Below are 17,530 nucleotides of genomic sequence, written 5' to 3' on the forward strand. Positions count from 1 at the left end.
TGCAGTCGAAATCTATTACTTCAGCGTTATCATCAGCAATTACAATCTACTACCATTTTCTCAAATGTCAGTCAAAAAAGACGATTGTTTTTGTTTGCGTTTACCTGTTTTCGAATCGACTTACGGTCGTCTCAATTCTTTTGCATTTTTAATACATCGGATCATCGGATAGTTTTTTTTTGTGTGAATTGTATAGTTTATTACCAAATTAAAGTTAACATTAAATAGAAAAACACCCAGTATGTCGGAACGTAAAGTTTTGAACGTAGGTTTGCAAAAAAATATGGCACCTACAACCATCAAATACAATCACACTTCTTTCTGCAGAAATACTATCCTCCGGATTTCGACCCGTCGAAAATCCCCCGGGTCAAGCTCCCGAAGAACCGGCAGTACACGGTCCGGCTGATGGCTCCGTTCAATATGCGCTGCGTGACGTGCGGCGAGTACATCTACAAGGGCAAGAAGTTCAACGCCCGCAAGGAGGACGTGGAAAACGAGGACTACCTCGGCATTCGGATCTATCGGTTCTACATCAAGTGCACCCGCTGCCTGCAGGAGATTTCCTTCAAGACCGATCCGCGCAATACCGACTACGAAATCGAAGCTGGTGCCACGAGGAACTTCATGGCGTTAAAGTTGGCCGAAGAGCAGGCCCGGCGGGAGGAAGAGGAAGCTCGCGAGGAGGAGGCAACGAATCCGATGAAGCTGCTGGAGAACCGTACGCAGCAATCGAGGAACGAAATTGAGCTGCTGGAATCGCTGGAGGAGCTGAGGGATCTGAACCGACGGCAGCAGGATGTGGACTACGACCGGATGCTGCAGCAGTACGATCCGACCGAGTCGATTCGGGCCCGCGAGGAACGGCTGGAGCGGATGGACGAGGAGTATATCAAGTGAGTATACGAAGGCTCGGATTGTAGTTCACGGCCAATGAGATCAACTCAAATTTGAGTTCAGTTTGCTCATAAATGATAAAAAGTGCAGGAACTGAGCGATGAGTAAATTCAATCTGAACATAGCATAAGGTCCTAGGTAACATTGATCGTTGACTTTCTCTTTGTATTCCCACGGCCATGTAAAGACATTCCCAGGTTTTTTCGGCACACAAATCGATGAAAAAGCTATTATCTAGCAACGAAACAAGTGCTCAAGTTATTAACGAAAGAGAAAGTCGACGAAGAGAATCGATCAATGTTACCTAGGGCCTAATGCAATTTTCAGCTTGAATTTACCTCATGTAGTGGAATTAAATAGATTTGTGAGGTTTCCACATGAAGCAAATTTATTCATCACTTAGCGCCTGAACTTCTTCCGATTATGAGTAAACTGACCTAAATTTTGGGTTGATCTCATTCAACGTTTTGCATACCTTCCTTGAACTTCTATAAATATGACGATTGTCGATAAAGCAGGACCGCAGCGAACCGCTCGAATAATTCAGAGGCTGAATGATGAATAGTTCTCAAAAACCAATCACATACTTCGCCTTTGGCTGCGTACTGCTAGCGATTAGCGTGCACGGCCGATGAGATCGACTCAAATTTGACTGTTTTTTTTTCCCTTGAAATTGTAAAAGAGATTAATGAATTTTTTCTCGTTTTTCTTCCAAAATCTGCTGGAATATGAAGAAAATCGATGAAAACTTTACACTGCCAAGGAGTCCACTAATAGACTGAATGAAATCTCTCTCGATTTTCCTTTTCGATACTGATCGAAAAAGTTTTCCTGGAAAATCGATGAAAATTTTACTTAGAACTGCTGCAACTCCTGGAATTCATTCTACAACTATGTTGATATTTTTTTCTGAATTCTCACAAAAATTCATAATTCTCAATTATCTATAAAAGTTCTGATTGGATATACCTTAGAATTCTCTTGGTAAACTCTTAAGAATTGCTTTGGAGCACTCTTTAGAAATTCTCTTGAAATTCACTTCAATGTTGTCAACGGCAAACTTGCAATGTTTGAAAAATCATGGCTCAGCCATTTATTGACAAATTTTAAATCTATTGGTGCCATTTGAAACCACATACTTTAAATATTTATTCGGTATTAATAGATTTAAAATTGATCGATAAATTACTGAGCAATGATTTTGTTGCCAATATGCCACGAAGGTGACAATCGTGAATTTTGGCGGAGCTTACATCAATGTGATAAATATAGTGTTTGAGGATGACTGAATGAGTAAGCTGTTTTATTCTGCCATACCTCCGTAAGTTTTACAGCTGTCAAATTACCCAAAAGTGTCAGATTGCCCAAAAATATCGCGACCCTTTTCAAATAGACCAATGTAACATATCCACCATTTAAAAAAAATCGAAGTTGAAGTTCGACAGGTTATTATTTTAACTGTTTAGAAACAATACATTTTGCAATACTATTTTTAATGTAGTCAGTGAATAATAAAGTTGAAAATTCAGTAGAAACGGTAAAATCACAATTTTACTCTGAATTTCATGCTACAATATAGAATCAACCACATAGGACGTTTTGACTAGTCAAGTTGTACATCGGACATGTTACATTGGACGATTTTTCTCTATGACATAATCAATGAGTGTTACATTGGACGTTTTGTCTACATTATACTAGATTCCCTTTCACAGATTTCAGAGTAGAATACCTAACTTTGGATTGGCCCCGCCTTTAGAAAATGAGCACCAATCATGTTAGGCAGTCCGAATGACCGAAGTAACAATCATGTATCCATCATTTCAAACTGTACATTGTGAATTTTCAGCTACACTTCACATGTATGCGAGCTGTCAAGATGTTAGGGGACTGATTGTTTTTAACAGTTTTAGGTTGATTTTTCTGACACCGACAATGATTATGCATCAGAACCCTAGTCTTAACTACTTCACATCCTCGGTGGCATAAAAAGTAACAAGGACTAAGATGTGTTCCTTTGATTACTGAAAAATCCTGTTCTCATAGTTTGACATTGTCAGGACTAGGGTTGGTGATCTACCCCACGTTAGTAAAATCATGTCCGTCATAGGTATAACCGCAATTATTTGCTTTCTCACTCCAGCTGACCCACATAAAAAGCATACTAATCAGATTGCCTAGGATAGAATCTTTTGAAGTAAAAGAAATCCAAACAGGAATGCAGTTAACATATTTACTGACCCCAAGTAAACAACTGCACTTGTCATATCCACTCATGCAGACTGCTTTCGGTCCACACAATAATGGGATAAGACATGCCATAACCAATTATAATAGTATTTCCTTCCATCCATCGATGGTATTCAAATGAATTCAATCAATATTCCTGTTTGTGATTGCAAACATGATCCAGTTCATTTGGTTCTAATTTATTATGCAATCATGTCTCTATCTCTCTCTCTCGGAATAAACGATAGGGTTGCGGAAGGGTTAGGCGGCGGTAATCCTTCTACCTGCAGCTGCTGACGGTCTCTTTAGATTTAGAAGTAATGGAACGGAAGTTGACTTTGCTGTGATGCTCGATTGGTTGGAAATAGAATGGTTACTTTCAACCCACAAGTACACCCGATAGAGGATTGAATTAATGGGCAGGTTGATGGAATTTAGAAATTAGAGCAGTTTCAAGCCAAATGACGAATCGATCTGATGCGGCCTTCTATGATTTGAAATTTTTTTGAAGTATTAGTAGTTTGAAGTATAATAATTCAAGACCAACAATTGAAATGGCCTTAACTCCGTTTTGTAAACAAACCTTGTAAGGCCATTTTCTCGCGAACCGAAGTTCGAAAAGGCAAACCAACATAATTAACAGGTAGGAGAAATTCTTCTCTACCCGATTGTGGTTTCGGTTCGCGAGAAAATGGCTTTACAAGGTTTGTTTACAAAATGGAGTTAAGGCCATTTCAATTGTTGGTCTTGAATTAGCGTGCCGATGTTACGATCAACCTCGCTTCACGGCAACGGGACAGGCGTACCTCTATGGGCGTACTGTGTTACAGCATCAACACGTATTTTGTAGATTTGGTATTATGGCAGTTAACATAATTTTATGTCAAAGATAACCTGTTTATCTATGTTTATAGTATTATGTTGTATCTTTGTTGTTTATCTATCAATATTATTTGAAATTATCAAGGCTTCTTATACCTTCGTCATCTTCTCTTGTGAATTTATTGGATGAAATTGAAGTAATACAATTTGAAGGTACAAGTTTACTGAAGTCTAAGATCTCATAAAATATCGGAACCTTAAAGTTTCGAACTCCAAGTCCAAGATCTAGAAACTTTTCAAAGTGCAAAAATCTCAGAATTAAAAGAATGAAGTCTTAGCCATTTTTGTTTAATTTCAAGTCCGCATACTTTAATTTCGTGGAAAACCTGTGCGCAATCATTTTATACTGCAAAACTTTGATCACTAGGGGTTACCTATGAACTACAACTTTCGTGCTTATATACCTTGGCTGGAAAACGTATAGTTTAGTCGTTAATTCAGTTCTTGTAGATTCACATTTAGCGGAATTTATCGGAGATAAACTTGCATGCAAGTTGCAGTAACGATTTCAATCATAGTACCCCGACATGGCACAGAAACATTTCATTTGTCAAACGAGTGATTCGAACTAGAGAGGGTCTAGTATAAGAGAGGAGTAGACTGGCTCGTTTTGAGCCAAACGAACTGTCAAACAGCGTTGCCAGATATACGGATTTATCGGTATTTATACCGACTATCGAACTTTATACCGGTATACATATAAGGATTCTCAGAATACCGATTTATGAGATTTTATACCGATTATTACCGATTTTTTTAAATATTCAAAATGATGATTGTCTGCCCACGCTGAACTGTTAGAGGAAACTATTGTAAGATACTAATCTTTTTGAATATCTCAAGTTCTTTGTTTATTTATTTATTTATTTATTCGTCAATCAATCAAATCGTAGACTACATATTGTGTCTTTCACGAATATTTAGACTATAGAGACGAAATTGAGGCAGCTCGTAGATGGTTCAAATGTCAAAAGCTACCACCTTTCCCTATTTACGTCATGTGTCTTGATCATTAAAATTTTGTAAATAAAAGAAACGTCAGTTAACATCGATGTTCAACTAAAAACGTAACTATTTCATAAATACTATTGCGTAAAATGGCATCTATTATTTCCGTTGTGAAAGATCAGAGAGCCTCAGTGAATACCATATATCATGTTTTATATGGATATTATTTCCTTGGATTGTCCAAATCGAGGCTAGCAACAATTTATCACAAACACAAGTCCACAATCACAAATTGGATCATGCGATACGAGGAGGACGGATTCTATTCTCGCCGAAGTTACGAAAGGGATGCTGTGAAATTCTCTCCCGAAAAACGACAATGGTTGATAAACCTGTATCTACAAAATCCTACGCTTTATCTACATGAATCTAGAAAGCGGTTCCAGCAGGAGTTCAAGACGACAATATCTATTTCATCCATTTGGCGCATCATACATAACGCTGGTTTGACCTGGAAATGTTTGGAACGTCGTGCAATTCGAATCAAGGAAAGTGATGTAATCCGTTTTTTCAACGAAATTTCGTGCATTCAGTGGGACTACCACAACCTCGTCTTTTTAGACGAGGTTAGTTTCGATAACAGATCCATGTTACGCTCCAGGGGCTACGGAGTTCGAGGCCACCGCTTAGTGTTTCGAGGAGAATTTGTGCGGAAGCCTAGGGAATCCTTGCTTTGTTTCATTGGGCAAAACGGAATGCTTGAAGCCTTCTCTACCAACGAAACATTCAACCGACTAAACTTTTTTGAATGCTGCCGACGATTTGCTCTGGAAACGGGCCATGTTCAGTGCTATCCGGGTAGACATTCCATATGGATATTGGATGGAGCGAAAATTCACTGCAGTGCGAAAATCATACACACTACCAAAAAGTCATGTAAATTTCCGTGCCCTGAGACCGACACATGCAAGCGGCCCAAATGACATAAGAGTCAGTTGAAAGAAACGAGAAAATAAATTCAATCAATCGTACTTTTCGTCGAGTTGCGTATGTTTCGGTTTGAGAACACTTAATTTTACATGACATGTTTGTTTACGTTCCATAATTTACGTCAAAGATGGATTACGTCTCGTGTAAAATTAGTTATTTTTAAGTGTGTAGAATATCTTCGATCAATTGGAATATTCCCTATCTTTCTACCTGCGTATTGCCCCTTCTATAACCCTATTGAAGTCGTTTTCGGATTATGCAAGCGACAAACTCAAGCTATCTATCAGGAATGTGTAAAGAAAGGAATTAAACCAGTAGTAGCTGAAGTGATGGCTACCTTTAGAAATTATAACATGTCTAACTTATTCAGGAAGTGTGGTTACCTGAGAGGAGGAAAATTTGATCCTTCGGTTGCAGATGTGTCTGATTTCAAGAATATTGAAACAGACGAATGAAACATAATCAATGCAGAAAAGTTCTAATTTCTTTGATCTTTCGTATTTGAAAACCAATAAAAAAGAAAAATTTAGTAAAACAATGTATTTGTCTTTATTCATTAAAACAAGTTATCTCAACTCATTTGCAAGTTGGCTTCTTCGTGGTCTACATCCTCCATGTCAACTACCTGTCCAGCAATATGTCGACTGAACTCTCCTTCGGAAACTTCCATTGAAGTTTCCATCGCACTTATGAATGAATCACTCATGCGTCCACGCTGCTCCAATGCTTCGATGCGATGCTTCACGAATGAAAGTTGTAGCTGCATATTCTTGGCTACCACCTCAAGTGAGGAAAACGCTTCCTTCAGCGCTGTGATCTCTTCACAAAACGACGCATTTACATTGTGAGCTACAGCCAACCCACGCTTCACACTTTCAATTTTCGGACCGTCCTGTGTTCTGAAAAGATGTTGCAGATGCTTTGGAGGAACTGAATTAATCATGTTCTCACGCGTATGAGCTGGCGAAGCAAGTATGGCTGATGCCCACATTGTCCATGCCATTTCGTGTCCATCCCAAAGATGACCATGTCGTTGACGCAAATCCTTAGATAAATCGACGACCACTTGGGTTGAGGCTGCTCCTGCCTTATCGCGCTCAGATGGGTCAATCAAATGTTGCTTCACTGAATTGAAAATCTTACGGGAACTTACGGACAGTGAATAAACATGCAACAGCAGCTGAATTTCTTTTCCTTTCCAGTTCTGAAGCAACGTGGTGGTCAGTTTGTCCAGCGAAGTGTACTTACGATTTTGCTTCTCGTAAAAAATGGCAAACCTCACCAAATCTTCTTCTTCCGGAGAATCCTTATCCATCCATGCTGGCACCGTGCTTCCATCGTCTTGCTGATTAAAAATTACTTCTCGAAGTAGATGTGGTCTGCATAGCTCCCATAATTTCGTCTTAAAGTCATTGAGCGACTTTCCATCTACATTCCAGTGCGCAATATGAGCTCCGGAGGACTGACCTTTAAATTCACGCAGAAACACCAGCAGTCGACAGTTGAACAACGCTGGAGATTTGTTTCCTTTCGGCTGAGTTACGTGCTCAGGTGCATCAGGCTGTTCATGGCTTGGATTACTGTCGGGGTCGCTCCAGTCATAGTCGAGAACCTGAACGTCTTCGAATAACGGGTCATCGAGTTGATCCGCCATCGGGTCTTCGTTCTCATTGCCATCCTCCTTGTCTACATCCTCACCATCATCGTTACGGGATGCCCTTCTGGAAGCCATTCGTTCCTTTTGCAGAAGGTTCCTACAAAGATGATATTATTACATCGGTTGAATTTTAGTTTGCAAATCACCAATCTTACCAATTTTGTTGTAAAACAGTTAAAATAGTTTAAAATAAATCACTTAAAAGCTAACTTTTCGAGCGGCTTCAAAATTTCACGAAAAACAAACAACAACAAACTTTTTTTTCATTTTTTTTTCACTCGATTTCCATTCTGTCAACAATGTTCAAGATGTACGTAGAAAGGTGAAAGAAGTGAGAGCGAAATCGATAGCGAAATATCGTAACGACGAAATTGATATCGGTCGAGTCTAAATGAAGAAAAATTTCGCAATATTAACATTAGGACTTATGTTCTATGACTTCGCAGGGTTCTGAAATATATTTTTAATTTTGTTGAGGGCATATTTAGGTCAATCATTTCACAATGATGATTATAAACAGTCATCATCTGATTTACCGGTCCAAATTTAGCGTAATTGGTCCGATGGCGATCTACTGCGAACAACTGTCGATTGCGTATTGTCGGGAAGATGCATACAAATTTAACCTTGACAATAGATCAGCTGAGTCAATGCGTTGCGAAATGATATTGTTTAATAAAGTAATCTTTGCGTAATCCCGACGTTCTTTCAATGTTTGAATGCTGATCAGCAAACAACGTGCTTCATATGAGGGGAGAGGAAAAGCCGTCCAACCTAACTTACGTAGTGCATATAAAAAAAATTGCTTTTGGATTGACTCTATTCGTTCTTCATGCTTTTTCATATAGGGTGACCAAACTACGTTACAATATTCTAAAATTGACCTCACATAAGCAACGTAAAGTGATTTAATTGTATAAGGATCTTTAAAGTGGAGACCGAAACGTTTTATAAAATTAAGTATATTGCCTGCTCTATGTATTATTGTGTTATAATGGTCCACAATTGTCAATTTAGAATCTAGAATAACACCTAAATTGAGCCTGATCAAAAAAATATTCATCCATAAAAATGTCACGCTGTAGGGGAGTGGGGGGGTCTAAGATTTTGTGACAAGCAATGCATTAGGAATAGAAAAAACGTCACGATAGGAGGAGGGGGGGGGTAAATTTCTCCTCGATTTATCTTCTTTTTCCTTTATTTAACGTCGGTCTCTGTTCCGCAATCTAGTGCCAATCACCGACGGAGATCGATTGCCATCCATTGACGGCAACCGAATGTGCAGGAAGGCAGCTTCCACACCTGCGTAGGATATCCCACCCATTCACAACAACACACATGGGCCGGGACCAACGGCTTTACTTCTCTTCCGAAGGAAGACGTGACCAGAGATTTTTATGCCTCAGAAAAATCCCACCGACCTCGGCTGGGATTGAACCCAGACCCATTGGGGTGTTAGAAATCAGTCACGTTTACCACTACACCACCGGCGCCGGCTTCTCCTCGATTTAGCGTGACATAATTAATGCATGGGCCCTTATGCTTGATACTCTTTCGATTAATGTTTCCATTTCCTCGCTGTTTTTGGCAAACCAGGATTCGAGAAACAGCTGATGGCTCATCTCGGTATTTCCTGGGAATCGGGAAATACTTTTATTCAGTGAACAAATAGGTCAATTTTTTTCACTTCCTGAAGTTTTAAGTTCCTTCCACCTTGCCCGGAGGTTATTTTCCGATTCCCACCGAAAATTTATTTCGACTCCCTTTGGAAGCTTCTTCTGGCTTCGCTGATGTTCCATGAATTTCAACAAAATTCTGAGAGCACCTTAGAAGTCCTGAAATCTTCAAGAAAGTCTAGAAACCTTCAACGATGATTTTCCGGTAGTTTCCCAGTACTTCAAGGATGATCAGAGAACTTCAGGAAAATTGCAGGAACTTTCATTGCGAAGTGTATTTCCGAAATGTTTCGGGGATATTGCGAGGTCTTCAGAGATGTTTTATGAATATTAGGAAAACTGCTGGATAAAGAACTTCAGGAATGTTGTTCTAACATCCCCAAGAGATCTCTTTCTTCCGGATTTTTCCCCATCTACTCCTTGAAGTTTCTTTCGACTGTTCCATATGCCTTCCAAATATCTCCAGATTTTTTTTTCCAATCTACCTCAGGAAGTTTCTTCCAGCGCCTCTAGAAAGTTTCCCCCATATTCTCCAGGAAGTTTAGTTAAACTTCAACCGAATGTGTCTAGAGAATTCTCCCAGAAGTTTTTTTTCGTCTTCTTTCTCCAGACTATATTCTCCGTAGGTTTTTTTTCGACTTCTATTGGAAGGTTTATCTGAGCTTCTTCTGGCTTTCCCTGGAATTGGCTACTCCAGGAATTCTGTATTTTTTACGATGTATGAATCTTTATTGGAGCTTCTTTATTGTTTCCGATTCTTTTCTGGATTCCTCTGAATGTGTCAACCGATGTTTTCCCAAAAGTTTGTTCAAATTTTTGCACGAAGTTTCTCAATATTTGTTTTGGACATTTCTTAGAACTTTGATCAAATTTCCTCCAGAAGAGCTTCTTAATTATGTCTCTGCAAGTTTTTTCGACTTCCTGCACAAGCTAATTCAAATATTCCGCGGAAATTGTTTCCGACTTCTCCTGGAAAGTAATTTTTCCGTACTTAGCCCACAAGTTTTAATTTTCGTATTCAAAAACGGCAAAAATATAAAATTAATTAATATATACTAGAAATACTCAGAGGGAGAGATAGGCGGAGAAAACAAAATACAATTGGGCAGCAGGGATTTGTACCTAAATTATCTTGCAACCCTTGCTAGAAGCGAAGACAACAAATCAAGAAGACTGGCAACTTTGCCAGAATCCAAGCGACAGATAACTGTAGCGCTGCACTTGAGTGAAGGTGGAAGCAACGCATAGAAAAATGAGCAAATACACAAACCCTTCTTCTGAGGTTGTAATCTTTGCTATCAAATTCGTTCGAAGCATTTACCTTTGAGCGGTAGATGACGCGATTGTACCTGTCTCATAGCGTTTGTATGAGAAAATGGAAGAGTTGCCAGCCTTCTTGATTTGTTGTCTTCGCTAGAAGCCAGCATTTCACATGACTTTTATTGTTGATTCAGTTTACGTGCAAAATAATAGTTGATTGCATCGCAATATTTTGCACATTTCTTGGTGCCATTATTTAACCAACGAAGATCAATTAATCAATAGAGTTAGAATATTGTTTTTGATTTCGAAAACTAGTTGAATTTGAGAAGCACACGAAACATAAAGGTGATTGAATTTCTGTTCGATTGCAATACTCTTAAATTTAATGTAATAAGAATAATAAATATTCGGACAAAATCGAATGGGAATGTTCGATTGGCTAAAAACATTCTCCATCTGAGTATTTCTAGTAAATACCGATAAATACCGATTTTTTTTTTAAACTTTTGATACTGATAAGTTAGAAAACAATATGGCAACGCTGCTGTCAAAGCCAGAGCCAATCGAGCAGCGCCTATCTTGATTGCATTGGCAGTGTTGCTAGAAACCAAAAAAAAAGGCAGTTTGTTTCCAATCCGCTACTCTCTTATACTAGACCCTCTCTAATTCGAACTATCGGTCAGATCTGTCGAACGAGGTGAGACACAAATCTAGGCATTATAAATTCTCCGTGTGTTCGTGTCCTTGCTCACCGTGAGGACGGCTTCAGATGTTTCAAAAAAACGTTTGGATACTGGGGCAAATGCGTTGTCTACTATTTTTTGGTTCTGAGATTCCAAATATTTGGTAATTGTCATTATTAGGCATTTAAAATAAGCATGAATGAATGTCTTCACGGGGGAAGGTGGTTCTAAATTCTCTATAAAACGATTTGCGTAGTTTATGGGACCTGAGGGCAAGACAGCTATACTCAGAGTAAATATATTTGCAGCAAGTAAATTTGAGTTACTCACATTTACTCAAAAATTAACAAAGTAGTCTCGATTTTCTAATCAAAGAAAATATCGTCTGACAGCATATTTCAAGACCAACAATTGAAATAGCCTTAACTCCATTTTGTAAACAAACCTTGTAAGGCCATTTTCTCGCGAACCGAAACCTAAACCACAATCGGGTAGAGGAGAATTTCTCCTACCTGTTCATTATGTTGGTTTGCTTTTGTGGACTTCGGTTCGCGAGAAAATGGCTTTACAAGGTTTATTTTACAAAATGGAGTTAAGGCCATTTCAATTGTTGGTCTTGATTTGGTTTTCAACACGAGTTTAAAACGATAAACAGGAATGATATAATCGTTAGGTTTTGTTGTAATGATCCACAAGATTCCATATTTCACACAAATTAGACGCTGTTGATTGTGGTATATTATGTAGCTGCTCATTTCAGGCCAGATTAGGTCAGCTCTGGCCAGCTTCGTGGAGCTTGTTAACATTGAAAATCATGCCATGGCCAGCAACTAAATACAGTGCCGTCACCATCTGTTTATTGCCTCAATTTTTCGCCCATGTTTTCTGTATAATATTTCATGAAATATCCAGCGTCTAATTCCTAAAGAATGGTTGAGTAACATCATAAACCGAATAGAGTATTCTATGAATTTATAGATTGCATAATAGACAAAAATTATATGTTGCCAAAAATGGGAAGGCACTGTATTCTGATGTTGTAGAAAAACACACAGGAATGTATTCTATTATATTGATATAAATTACGTTTTCACTGAGTTTCTGGATGTATAAAAATATAAATGCGAACTACATTGCTACACAGAATGAATTTATTGAATTATTTTAGCTAAATTCGAACCTATCGAACCGCACTATAAGTTCCTTCACAGAAATTCCAATTAAAGGGTGATACGGTCAAAATTTGGTCAATATCAACTTGACGTATTTCTTTCAATTTTGCATTTAAAAAACCTGAACACCCCTCATTTTGAAGGTGTGTGTGTGTAGAATGTTGCTCCTATTTTGATTTTGGAATTCACTCTTCAGTTGTCAAAATGCCGTCCAAGCAAGAAGAGCAGCGTATCAAAATTTTGCTCGCGCATCGCGAAAATCCGAGCTACTCGCACGCAAAGTTGGCAATCGCTAAAAGTTGCCAAATCAACCGTTACAAATGTAATTAAAGTGTTTGGGGAACGTTTGTCGACAGCCAGGAAGTCTGGATCGGGGGGAAATCGAAAACCGGAAGCCGCTGAGACGACAAAAAGAGTTGCCGGTAGTTTCAAGCGAAACCCTAACCTCTCTCTCCGAGATGCCGCAAATAAGCTGGGTGTATCGTCTACAACCGTGCATCGAGCCAAAAAACGAGCCGGACTATCGACTTACAAGAAGGTAGTGACTCCAAATCGCGATGAAAAACAAAATACGACGGCCAAAGCGCGATCCCGGAGGCTGTACACGACGATGCTGACGAAGTTTGACTGCGTGGTAATGGACGACGAAACCTACGTCAAAGCCGACTACAAGCAGCTTCCGGGACAGGAGTTTTATACGGCAAAAGGAAGGGGAAAGGTAGCAGATGTTTTCAAGCACATGAAACTGTCAAAGTTCGCAAAGAAATATCTGGTTTGGCAAGCCATCTGTACCTGTGGCTTGAAAAGCAGCATTTTCATAGCTTCCGGGACTGTCAACCAAGAAATTTACGTGAAAGAGTGTTTGAATAAACGTCTGCTGCCTTTCCTGAAGAAACACGGTTGTTCCGTACTGTTTTGGCCGGATTTGGCATCTTGCCATTACGGTAAAAAGGTCATGGAGTTGTACGCCGCCAACAACGTGCAGGTGGTTCCCAAGGACAAGAACCCTCCCAACACGCCAGAGCTCCGCCCAATTGAGAAATACTGGGCTATTGTCAAGCGGAACCTAAAGAAGACCAAAAAACTGCTAAGGGCGAGCAGCAGTTCAAGGCAAACTGGCTTTCTGCGGCGAAGAAGGTGGACAAGGTGGCTGTACAAAATCTGATGGCAGGGATCAAGCGTAAGGCCCGGAAATTCGGATTTGGAAAAGCGGAAGCCTAACTGAATATTTTTCCTGAATTTTATACTAATTGAACTTGAAAAAGAAATTTAATTTGATTTTTTAAATAAACGATTTCACCGATTTACACGCGTTTTCCCTTGACCAAATTTTGACCGATCACCCTTTATCAACTTTCTATTGAATCTTTCGCTTTAAAGCTTCATATCGTACATAACTATTTATGAGGTGATAATTGAATAAGGCTAAAACATCAAACATTTATTTGATACGCCATCTCTTAGGTCACTTTTTAGTCACTATTTTTACAACTATAAGTCACTATTTGGTCACTTATTTGTTCAACATGGTCACTAAAGTCACTATTTCTGACAGCAGTGATTGCTACCAGCCCTGCTCAGCTCTGGTACTCTCTTCGGTTCCAAGCTAACCGATGCACCCCTCGAAACATAGGAAAATCCACGAAACCCTCATTTTATCTGTCAAACTTTGATAGCGAATTATAACAAACAGAATTTCGCCTAGAATGGGGTACGTTAGTCGATTTGCTTGGGACCAATAGGCTGGCCAAGTAGTGAGATAATTTAAAATCGTTAGTTTCCACCGGTTGATAATACCGCGATTCAGATTGGCTTCGTTACCTCCGGTGTGGTTGCCTTCACAATTCTGTTGGCAGCATCTTCCTTAATATTGCTATTGCCGTCGGTGATACAAACAGTTGCGAAAGAGCGTAGAGAAGCGGCAAACTGGTAATACGGGATCCACTGACTCCACCGGCCTCCACATTCAATTGAATCCGAGTCCAGTCCATAGAATGAGCTTTCGGCTGACTGATTGGAGTCATCAATCATATCGAGTGGTTCTGCGGGAGAAACAGCTGCGATTGCAGATACATCTAAAGAATGATAGGATTCTTCGCCACCGGGCTGTTGTTGACACCCATATTAGCGCTGCAATGCTAATACCCATACAATTGACTCTCGGTCCGGATCCTATGACAATCGAGTTAATACGTATTCTGGCCTATTTTGCGGGGCGTGGTGACTCTGACCAATTCATTTGGATTACCCTGAAACTATGAACATCTCTAAAAAGCCATGCGGACTTTTTGTGGAGGTTCATCTCCATGAAGGCATAAGGTCAAAGAGAGTCTCGTCAATGATTTAGGACAATTTCGCTGGAAAATCAAACTGACAAAAAATTCCCTTGCTTGAAGTAAACAAAACAGTGATGCCGTTTTAAATTATATTTTGTGTCATACTTGCCATGTGTCATGACGTGGCGATGTGTTTCAGCACAGTGTACAGAGTTAAATAAATCATTATAACTGTTCAAAACATCCCAAATAAGACATTGGGTTTTTGCGATAAAGCCTAAACTACAGTTTCATGAGTGCAAACCCCTTCACTTTTCGAGCCATTTCAATTCAACTGCAACGCGTGCACCAGAAATCCCATCCCCATCCCTTCATGAACATTCTCACCCCAATCACCGATGGGTCAGCCCACCAGATAATCCCGTTGATTTATGTTGTCCTGTCCGGGTGCCGTCCACGGCTGTTGCTGCCCATTGCTACCATTACTAACATTCTCCACATTTTTTTTTTATTTCACTATCCCTCTACTTTCTCCTCTTCATTGCAGAACGGTTAAATTCCGTTCCAATCCAGCAGCAGGTGGCGGCAGCAGCAGCAGCAGCAGCGGATTGAAACGTGTTGCCACCGAGGAAATCATCGAAGAGATCAAGCAGGAACCGGGTCAAGAAGGGGCCGCAACCGGCAGCGAATCAACAGCTCCGACCTCATCCTCCTCCATTCTGACGACAACGACGACGACGACGACGTTGGCGACGTCGGCTAGCATTGGAGCAAAGGTGAAAAGGTTGGACACCAACAACAGCTACAGCATCGGGGTGAGGAAAAGTTCACTGAGCAATTTGGTAGTCAAGAAGAAACAACCGACCCCTGCTGTTGCTGTTGCTGCTACTGCCACTTCTGGTGAGTCAAAGTCGGTTGAGACAAAAACCACGACGGCAACTAGTTGTGTTTCCTCGAGTGCGGCCACACCGTCGGGTGCCGTCGTCAGCGGTAGTGCTTCTGCTGGTCCCGTGGTCAGTGGTTTAGGTCTCCTGGGGGCTTACTCCGACAGTGAAAATTCGTCCGATGGAAATGAGTGAATGCAATCGATTTAGGTAAGACTATGATCGTTTAAGTTGAAGTTTGATTATAGAGCTACTTACTGGTTGGAATTCGCAACGTTTAAATTTTTGTTCGTATCACATTCCCTATGCGGTGAAAAAAAAAAAGTATATCACTTCAGTTTTAAGATCTAACGTGCATCGTATGGAAAAGTTAATCTCAGCAATTTGCGATAGCAACGCTTGAAAATTTATATTGGTTATAGTACTCAAGCTCAAGAATGGAATACTTTTTCGTCGGTTCGGTAGGTACCATATATTGAATTCATAAAACTTTCTCATTCCATAGAATGGGGGGAAACGTGACATAGCCCCGACTTAATTCTGTCTCTATCAATTTTAGCAAGATTCCCCTTCGTTGGGGTAAAGGGAGGGAATAGGAGGATGGTGGACCGGTATCCGTTTCCCTCGCGAGTATAAGTGAAAAGTTGGAAAATCTCGTTTCAATATACCTATATAGCTACTCAGCAGCGACTTGAAAGTCTGAGGATGTGTGTCTTTGAATAGCGAAGGGTAAGCACACATATTGCACGCGTGTACTCTTTGGAGGATGAATTTAGCGTGAAAAAAAAAACAAACTTTTGCACTTTTCTTGTGGCGAAGGTGAAACAAGTTCCAAACCCAAGTGTCGTATGAACTGAGGCGTAAGTGAGGATGGAACGTGCTATTGTGCTAAAAAATAGAAAAAAAAGTTGGAAAGTCTTTGGTTTTTTTAGGTGATCTCATACGAAGTTTTCTCTTGCAAAATATTAATATTTACATTTCAGTGGGGTTGAAGGAAAGGAGTGTGAGTGGCACACTTCAAAAATAAAATAAGAAAATGGCAGTTACCGATAGTTTGAGCGTAATTTTATAAACGCCATTCGCATTGATAATGAGGGTTTCCCCTATATGTAGTTGCTATATTCATTAGACTGATGCAAAAGTTGAAATTTCCCTGGGCTTTGGCAAAACCTTGAGGTAGTTTAATTAGGCTACCAGGTCCCAGGGCTGATCTGGATCTTTACCACATTGGAAAGATGCACACTAGTGTTGCCAGATCAGTATTGATGCTTACCAAAAGTGCATTTGAACCCGCTTATAAAAGCATATTAACAGATTAATCATCATCGTACATTGTTTATTGCTCTGTACTAATAATAAATGATTAAGCACAGCGTTTGATATTTTAGTAGGAATGCTGAATTTAGTCGCAGTAGAAATCAATCCTTTATTGAATTGGATTTATTTCTATGGATATGCACGTTTGGAAAGTATCATCACAAAGATTCTGCACTCGGTCTACAGCTTATGGGCGGGAAGCGTTGTTTTTTTTTTTGTTTTTTTTTTTATCTATTTATAGAGTCAATTCTTAGAAATACGAAGCGAAAGACAAATCAAGCATTAAGCACAAGACCTTCAAGAAAACTAACAACACGAAGTCTCGAAATGGCAATGTTTTATTCAAAATGTCAAATATTTCAAGAATATCGGGTGAGTCCAATCGGACTGAGCGCTATTTCGGTCATCTGGAAGGGTTGTGCACGAGGAGCGATTTAAATCCCCCCAGTTTTGAAGACATTCCGGAGCGAGGATCCATTATCCAGAAACACAATACAACAAGAGAAGGAAGTAGTATTGAAGGTAAACAAGGAGTACATGGGAACGTCGAAAACTGTAAGTATACTCCGATCTATTCTAGTACTCTTGTATAAAACCTATTGTAAACCGGCTAGATCGTAGTCGTCGTCACCGGGAAGCACAGTCATGTGAAGATT

General features: G+C 39.7%; 2 protein-coding genes across 2 annotated transcripts; one reads left to right on the forward strand and one right to left on the reverse strand.

Moving 5' to 3' along the window:
* The first annotated feature begins 158 nt into the window (after positions 1-158).
* On the forward strand, positions 159-15,767 carry LOC135703070 (splicing factor YJU2). The gene is made up of 3 exons (XM_065224181.1): positions 159-265; positions 328-896; positions 15,221-15,767. Exons 1-3 carry the CDS (start codon positions 242-244, stop codon positions 15,750-15,752), a joined length of 1,125 nt encoding a protein of 374 aa, XP_065080253.1. The 5' UTR covers positions 159-241; the 3' UTR covers positions 15,753-15,767.
* Positions 6,518-7,678, reverse strand: LOC135703095 (uncharacterized). The gene has a single exon (XM_065224203.1). The coding sequence runs from the start codon at positions 7,676-7,678 to the stop codon at positions 6,518-6,520; it is 1,161 nt and encodes a 386-aa protein (XP_065080275.1).
* Positions 15,768-17,530: the final 1,763 nt, after the last annotated feature.

This window comes from Ochlerotatus camptorhynchus, unplaced genomic scaffold, assembly GCF_037179485.1.
Source record: "Ochlerotatus camptorhynchus isolate MF236.1 unplaced genomic scaffold, CSIRO-AGI_Acam_v1.1 ptg000209l, whole genome shotgun sequence".
NCBI classification, from domain to species: Eukaryota; Metazoa; Arthropoda; class Insecta; order Diptera; family Culicidae; genus Ochlerotatus; species Ochlerotatus camptorhynchus.